Raw genomic sequence first — 8,678 nt, forward strand, 5'->3', positions numbered from 1 at the left:
TTTGCCATAACATGTACAGCTTAGTAACGTTAATTACGTTCATCATGGTGTGCGACCATCACCACTATGTGTTTCTAAAAATTTCCATCACCCTTAACATAAGCTCAGTGCCCCCCAGGCAGTGACTCCTTCTTTCACCCTCCTCCCACCCCTGGTTAAACTCTAATAGACTTTGGTCTCTATACATTTGCCTAATAAGTGGGATCATGGAATATTTGTCTTTTTATGCCTGACTTATTTCACTCAGCGTAACATGTTCAAGGTTCATGCATGCTATAGCATGTATCAGGACTTCATTTCTCTTTATGGTAGAGTAATATTCCATTATATGTATGTGCCACATTTTGTTTGTCCACTCATCTGGTGATGGACATTTAAGTTGTTTCCACATTTTGGATATTGTGAATAGTGCTGCAGTGAACATTGGTGTACATAGATCTGTTTGTGTTTCTGCTTTAAATTCTTCTGGGTATACACCTAGAAGTGGAATTACTGCATCGTATGGTAATTCCATGTTTACGTTTTTGAGAAATCCCCAAACTGTTTTCTGCAATGACTAGACCATTTTAAAGTCCCACAAGCAATGAATGAGGGCTCCAGTTGTTCACATCCTCACCAACATCTGTTGTTTCCTGCTTTTTTGATTATAGTCTTTGTGGGGGTGAACTGATACCTCGTGGTTTTGATATGCATTTACCTACCTAATGACTAATGATGTTGAGTATCTCTTGATGTGTTTTTTGGCCATTTGTATTTCTTGTTTGGTGAAATGTCTTCAGTTCCTTTGCCCATTTTTAAATTCGGTTTTCTTTTTGTTGTTAAATTAACAGACTTCTTTATATATTCTGGATATTAAATCCTTATCAGATGTATGGTTCCCCCAAATTTTTGCCTTGTTATTATTTTTTGCTTAAATTTTAGCTTGTCAAATGTTAAGATTGTATCTCACCTTTCTTTTAGTTCATGTTTGCCTGGCATAAGTTTTTAAATCTTCATATTTTTGCCTTTCTGAGTTTTTAAAATTGTGGCTTTTATAGTAAAGATATTGTTGGATATTGGTTTTTTTAGTCCAATCTGAGAAACTCTCTTTTTATTGATTATTTTAACTGATATATATTTATTGAAATTATTATTAGATATTAGGACTTATTTCTGCCATCTTATTATGTATTTTTTATTTAGTGAAACTTTCCTTTAATTTTTTTTTCTCCTTTCCTGTTTTCCATTGAATAGATAGGGGTTTTTTGATTTGTTTAACTGCTGGTTTAAATGTTATCCATATAATCTATTTATGTTCTCACGGTGACTGCCCTAAACCTAAGACTTGTGGTCATTTGTATTTCTTCTTTTGAGTTTTTAAGCTTAACAGTACCTCTGCCTTTGTTGTAATAAGACAGTTGTCTTAGCATGCTCTTCTCCTGCTTTTCACATGAACAATTAGAAAAATGTCTGCTAGGTATACTCCCAGCAAGGTTAATGGCTGTGTCCAAAAGATGCTTGTTTGGTTGATGGTGAGAGAATGATGCAATTCCTAATGACAAGCAGCAGAATTCTGACCTCAGCTCTCCTTTATTAAACTTTTAATTCATTTCTAAAGATATAATAGGATTTCTTGTCCCATTAGTAGATACCTCAGAGCTTTTCAGTAGCAATAATGCTGAAGACCAGACTAGGGCCCTGGAAGTTGGGCTGGTCTGCTGACCTTGTGAAGAAGGTTGGAGGGTGAATGGGAAGTCCGTGAAGGCCTCTGGGAAACGAGTGGCTGAAGTGAGAACACTGGGCCAGGTTCTTTTTTTAATTGAAATCATACAGATTTTTAACTGTTGTTGTTAGTTGCTGTTGCATCAGCTTCAACTGATAGTGACCTTACACGTAACAGAGTGAAGCCTTTGCCAGTCCTTTGCCATCTCCATGATCATTGGTATGCTTGTGCCCATGGTTGAGGCTACTGTGTCCGTCCACCTCACTGAGGGTTTCCCTCATCCTCTCTGACTCTCTCCTTTACCAAACATGACGTCCTTTTCTAGTGATTGGTCTTTCCTGATGATGTGTCCAAAGTAAGCAAGACGAAGTTTCACCATCCTTGCTTCTAAGGAGCATTCTGATTGTATTCTTCTCAGACTGATTTGTTTGTTCTTTTTACTGGCAATCCATGGTGTATTCACTATTCTTTGCCAACACCACAGTTCTAATGCACTCACATTATTTTTTTCCTGATCAGTGTAGCTAGAGGTTTATTACTTTTATTGACTTTTTTGAAAAACCAGCTTTTGGTTTAATTTTTTCTGGAGCTTTTCTATGCAGATCACTTCTATCTGTCACTCTGCCCTGCAAATTTTAGTCATCTAAGCCTTGAACCCCAACCTCTTTCTTTTCCCCAGCGAGCCACTGCTTTTGTGTGGACTCTACTTTTCTCTGTTCAAAAAGTGCCCAGCCAGAAAGCCAGGGTGAGTGTTGAGGTCACTTCTTGTGCTTCCTTCTCTTGAGGCGCACTACCATGGCTCTCTGCTGCTCAGCGCCTGAAAACTTACTGCACATGTGTTGTGCGGTTTGATTGTTGTTCAGGGTCAGAAGGTCAGTCTGATACCCATTACTCCATTGTAGTCAGATCCTGCAGTCAGAATTTATTTTTATGTTGATTGTCAGGTAGGTGTGGTAGCCTGTTTTCTCCAATGGTAGCTAATCATGCCAGCGTGCACTAGTAAACAAATCCTTTCTCCACTGTACTGAAATGTCACACTGTCATATATTGTGTGCTCCTGTTTACTCTGGAACATTCTGTCCTTTACATTTGTCTGTTCTTGCCCCGGCCCTATATGGACTGGTCCCTGTGAAGCAGAGGTAGAACTAGTGGTGGACACAGAAGCAGGAGGGAGTGGTGAGGGAGCCCTGGCAGCAGACAGGGCAGGAGCACAGCGTCCTGGTAGGGCAGTGTGCTGGGCCTGTGGCTGCGTGGCGGCGGCAGTTGAAAGAGATGAGGCGGTGGTATTGGCATAAGTAGAAGCGTTGCTGACATTTACTGAACTGTTACAGACTTGGTATTATGCTGAGTGCTTTAACATGATATCTTGTTTAATCTTTACCAGTAAGACTATAAAGGATGAGGAAAGTAAGATTCAGAGAAGATAAAATGTGTGAGCAAGGTGACATGTAAATATAAATGTACGTCATCCGTGTCATCATTATGCTGCTTGTGTTCTTTTCTGCTCGTTTTTGGCCCTAACCCAATCATCGAGGATTGACGCAGACAGAGGTTCTTGTATCAGTTAGCTTTTACTGCATAGCAAGCACCCCAAAACCTAGAGGCTTAATCAGCCACCATTTATTTGCTCGCAGTTCTGTGGGCTGGTGATTAGCCCAGCTGGGACGGCTCCTTTGCTGGTGTTGGTGGGTTCACGTGTACATTGGCAGTCAGCTGGTACTGGGTACTGTGCCGTGGGCATTCATTGTCCGGTAGGCTAGCACAGCCTCATTCTCATGGTTGTGGCCTGGGTTCCCTGAGCAGTGAAGGAGCAGCCACCATGTACAAGGATGGTTTGACATCTGTTTGGTCACAGCTGCTGCCACCCACTGCCAAGCCCAGATTCTGGGGCTGCAGAGAGCCTCCCACTTGGGGGGCTCACGAGCTGTGTGCAGTCTGTGCCTTGCAATCTACCATACCTGCTTTCTCCCAGCTGTTTTATATGGTTAAAATATACTCAGAGGGCAGGGCTAAGAGTCCTTCAGGAGCAGCAGCTGGTTGCAGGGTTGCCGGGGGCAGGCACCTCTGTGGTGGGGGCAAGTGTGCCACAGGGTGGACAGCTTTCCACTTCTCTTGTCTGGAGGCTTGTAGAAGGTGGGGAGGAGTTTGTGCCGATAGTAAGTGCCTCGGGCCTCTGTGAGCCCTCTATCTGGAACTCACTTCCCCCACCTCCTGCTAGCTACTGCCTAGAGCCTCGAGCCTCTCCACAGCCTGCAAACGCTCTCGGTTGAGGTTTCCTTTCAGCCCCCAGTGTGCTTGCATTGTAAGGGAGGATTGCTGTTCTGTTGTCATTTGGAGGCTGGTGGTTTAGAGAGACCATTCACTTCAGCTGTTACTCATTACCTTTGGAATTGTAAGAGGGCAAAGAAGAACTGAAATTCAAATTAAGCACTTGCAGTCAAAATACATTGGTCCCAGATTTAAGCAGTATAGTGGCTAATGTTATGGTTAAAAAAATGAGTATCTTTAAAATTCCTCCAGCAGTCTGTATGCAAAACATTTAATAGTTTGCCCATGAAACTGACCATCCAGCCAGCTCTGGGGTCATTGAGAACACACTGAGTTCTGAACAGGGCAGCAGAGGTGCGTGACTGTGCTGAGGTGCATGCCAATACCGAGATGTGTACAGGTGTGGGGAGCTGTGGGCAGCAGAGGGAGTGCCATGATAGCTTTGTCTGACAGGGTGAGTGGGATTTTGTCTCAGCATGAGAAAGAGCATTTGCAAAGGTATAAAAGTGTGAAAGTGCATCTTGTGTTTGTGTTTTGTGGCTGTAGGATTGAGGGAGAGAGAATGGGTGGTATCTACAGGGCTGGAGAGACACTTTGTACAAAGCAGCCAGGAGACATGGTGGGCCTCGGGCCAGCAGAGAGGGGATGGGAATGACAGGAAGATGACCGAAGTTTGGAAAAGTGAGGTTCACCCAGTACAGAGGGCACAGTAAAGGTGTGGGGCTGGGGGTGCCAGACGGGCTGTGGTGCCCGGTGTCGGGGTCTCAGAGCAGCAGAGTTTCATCAACAAACAGGAGAGTTTTACGTAGTGTTGTCATCGTTGTTGCTAGGTGTCTTGAGGTTGGTTCCAACTCACGGTGACCCTGTGTACTACAGAACAAAACACTGCTTGGTTCTGCGCCATCCTCACGGTCGTCATGCTTGAGCCCATTTTTGCAGCCAGTGTGTCAGCCTATCTTGTTGAGGGTCTTCCTCTTTTGCTGACCCTCTGCTTTATGAAGCATGATGTCCTTCTCCAGGAATTGGTCCCTCCTGATAACATGTCCAAACTATGTGAGACGTCCATCCTTGCTTCTCATGAGCATTCTTGCTGTACTTCTTCCAAGACAGATTTGTCCGTTCTTCTGGCAGCCCGTAGTGTATTCAGTATTCTTCTCCAACACGACAATTCAGAGACATCAATAATTCTTCAGTCTTCCAGCTTTCATATGCATGTGAGGCATTTGAAAACACCATGGCTTAGGTCAGGCGCACCTTAGTCCTTAAAGTAACATCTTTGGTTTTTAACACTTTAAAGAGATCTTTTGCAGCAGATTTGCCTAATGCAATGTGTCTTTTGATTCCTTGACTGCTGCTTCCATGGACGTTGATTGTGGGTCCAAGTAAAATGAAATCCTTGACAATTTCAGTCTTTTCTGTGCTTATCATGATGTTGCTTATTGTCCAGTTGTGAGGATTTTTGTTTTCTTTATGTTGAGGTGTTATCCATACTGAAGGCTGTAGTCTTTGATCTTTGTCACTAAGTGCTTCAAGTCCTCTTCATTTTCAGCAAGCAAGGTTGTGTCATCTGCATATTGCAGGTTGTTAATGAGTCTTCCTCCACTCCCGATGCCCTGTTCTTCTTCATGTAGTCCAGTTTTTCAGATTATTTGCTCAGCATACAGATTGAAATAAGTATGGTGAAAGAATACAACCTTGACGCACACCTTTTTTGACTTTAAACCATGCGATATCCCCTTGTTCTGTTTGAATGACTGCCTCTTGGTCTAAGTACAGGTTCCTCATGAGCACAATTAAGTGTTCTGGAAATCCTGTTCTCCGCAGTGTTATCCATAATTTGTTATGATCCACATAGTCGAATGCCTTTGCATAGTCAATAAAACACAGGTAAACATCTTTCTGGTGTGCTCTGCTTTCAGCCATGATCCCTCTGGCATCAGCAGTGATATCCCTTGTTCCACGTCCTCTTCTGAATCCAGCTTGAATTTCTGGCAATCCCCTGTCAATGTACTGCTGCAACTGCTTTTGAATGATCTTCAGCAAAATTTTAGTTGTGTGCGATATTAATGATATTGTTCGATAATTTCTGCATTTGACTGGATCACTTTTCTTTGGAATGGGTACAAATGTGGATCTCTTCCAGTCGGTTGGCCAGGTATGTAGCTGTCTTTCAAATTTCTTGGCATAGACGAGTGAGCACCTCTAGTGCTGCGTGTGTTTTTTGAAACATCTCAGTTGGTATTCTGTTGATTCCTGGAGCTTTGTTTTTCACCAGCGCTTTCAGTGCAGCTTGGACGTCTTCGTTTTGTACCAGTGGTTGTTGATCATTTGCTACCTACTGAAATGGTTGAACATCAACCAGTTCTTCCTGGTACAATGACTCTGTGTATTCCTTCCATCTTCTTTTGATGTTTCTTGCGTCGTTTAATATTTTCCCCATAGAATACTTCAGTACTGCAACTTGAGGCTTGAATTTTTCCTTCAGTTCTTTCAGCTTGAGAAATGCCGAGCGTGGTCTTCCCTTTTGGTTTTCTGTCTCCAGGTCTTTGCACATTTCATTATAATACTTGACTTTGTCTTCTCGAGCCGCCCTTTGAAATCTTCTGTTCATCTCTTTTACTTCATCATTTCTTCCTTTTACTGTAGCTACTTTACGTTCAAGAGCAAGTTTCAGAATCTCTTCTGATATTCATTTTGGTCTTTTCTTTCTTTCCTGTCTTTTTAATGACCTCTTGCTTTCTTCACGTATGATGTCCTTGATGTCATTCCACAGCTCGTCTGGTCTTTGGTCATTAGTGTTCAAGTCATCAAATCTACATAGTGTAGATGATGTTTAATATTTCTTAGTAGGAATATTAGAAAAGATAAATCCTGTCTACTATTGCCATCATTCTATAAATAATGATTCATTTAACTTTGAAAAGATCCATAATCTCAAAGTAACGATTTAATTTGTTAAAGATGTGGGCTTTATGGCTTTGTTTTGCATCAGAACAGTGGAAACTGTTGCAAGTGAGTCCTGCCCCACAACTGACATAGAAGAGCCATTGAGCTAGGCCAGCCTTGTAGAGTCCAGGCAAAGTCAGTGGTCGAAGATGGGGAGGAAATATGGCTTAGTAGGGGTTTCTTGGGGTGCCATGGCAAGACCTAGCGACTTACTGGGTATACACATGAGGGAGGTGGCAGCTATAAGGACAACTCTAGGTGTTACTCACCCAGCAGGGAGGGTGGTGGTGGGCCAGGGGGTGGAGGCCAGCAACATGAGATGTTTTGAGTCTGCCTGGTCGAGACTGCATTCTGGGAGACATCTGGGAAAGTGTCCAGTGTCTGCTCGGGAGGGTGCAGACACCGTGGCTGTGAGTTTAGCAGGCATTGCCTTTCTTATAGTGGAGTGGTGTCCCTGTTTACCTGCATGTGGGAGACGTCAGACTGTGTCGGTGGACAGAGCCAAGGATCGGGCGAGTGCGCGGGGGGGCTGTCAAGTGAGGGAGGCCCGTCAGTCCAGGTGACAAACTAGAGGAGGCGTTGTCCTGGGAGCTGGGCAGATGGCGGTGTCTGTAGGGCTGAGCTGCTGAAGAGAGGCAGCCAGCAGGTGGTGCTGGCCTGTGAGCCGGCCTGGATGCACAGGGCTGTCTCCGTCCGGTGCCTGTGGGAGAGCGCACTCGTCTTGGGGATGAACTGGCCTAGGCTTCCTGGACTTCAGTGTGGAGTTGCTGAGGGCAGGCTCATAGAGGCAGGGAGACGTGACCTTGTTGCCTCTCTTGCAGCTCTGTGAGCCATCACCATGTTCTGGAAGTTCGACTTGAATACCACCTCGCACGTTGACAAGCTGCTGGACAAGGAGAATGTGACGCTGCAGGAGCTGATGGATGAGGATGACCTCCTGCAGGAGTGCAAGGCGCAGAACCGGAAGCTGCTGGACTTCCTGTGCCGGCAACAGTGCATGGAGGAGCTGGTGAGCCTCATCACGCAGGACCCGCCCCTGGACATGGAAGAGAAGGTCCGCTTCAAGTATGTACTGCTTCCATGCCAGGTGGGCCGCGTGTCACTGATCAGAGCCACAGGCAGGTAGCAGGCTGTTTGGGCAGCTGGCCACAAGGGTTTTGTCATTGAGAAGCTGGCCTTAAATGTTTCACACCCACTGAGTCTGAAGAAGCCACACCTGTAGGGCCAGGGCGAGGCATGCCTGAGTGCTGAGGACAGTCCAGGAGGCTTTACAATCAGAGTCTGGGAGAAGTCAGTGATAGATAAGTCAGTAGTGACGAAAGTACCAGCTCCGGTGAAAGGCCTTCTGTAAGTGATTAAATAGTGTACACTGTGGATGGTATTAACCTGTTCACACTAAGGTGAAAACTGGACAGCGATGTGACTAAAACCCAGGTACAACTACACAGGGAAGCAGGTGGAGGCGCACAGGGATGTGAGCATTAAACCTTCCTTTTCCATTGTAGGAAGTCAGTTCATAATGCCTAAAGTTGATAAAGCTGGAAGGAATGTAATGTGTGTGTATGTGTATATATTTAGAGACAAGGAGGTTAATAGAGAAAACAGTTAAAAGAGTTTGTGATGAAGCCTATGAGAAATGCAACTGGGGAGAGAGAAAGGGTCGGGGAGGTGAGGGAACTGCTTTTCATCATGAGCCTTCTCATACTATTTGACTTTTTAAAGCACGTATATATATTACTGTGATTTAAAATATTAAAACAAA

The 8,678-nt window shown here is 44.3% G+C and overlaps 1 protein-coding gene across 1 annotated transcript in view; it reads left to right on the plus strand.

Moving 5' to 3' along the window:
- The window catches only part of PPP6R2 (protein phosphatase 6 regulatory subunit 2), a 73,959-nt gene that overhangs the window by 30,865 nt on the left and 34,416 nt on the right, over positions 1 to 8,678 (plus strand). The window contains exon 3 of the mRNA XM_023734635.1: positions 7,738 to 7,981. Coding sequence (XP_023590403.1) covers positions 7,755 to 7,981 — 227 coding nt within the window. The 5' untranslated portion in view covers positions 7,738 to 7,754. The remainder of the gene's footprint in view (positions 1 to 7,737; positions 7,982 to 8,678) is intronic.

Source organism: Trichechus manatus, unplaced genomic scaffold, assembly GCF_000243295.1.
Source record: "Trichechus manatus latirostris isolate Lorelei unplaced genomic scaffold, TriManLat1.0 scaffold00069, whole genome shotgun sequence".
Lineage (NCBI taxonomy): Eukaryota > Metazoa > Chordata > Mammalia > Sirenia > Trichechidae > Trichechus > Trichechus manatus.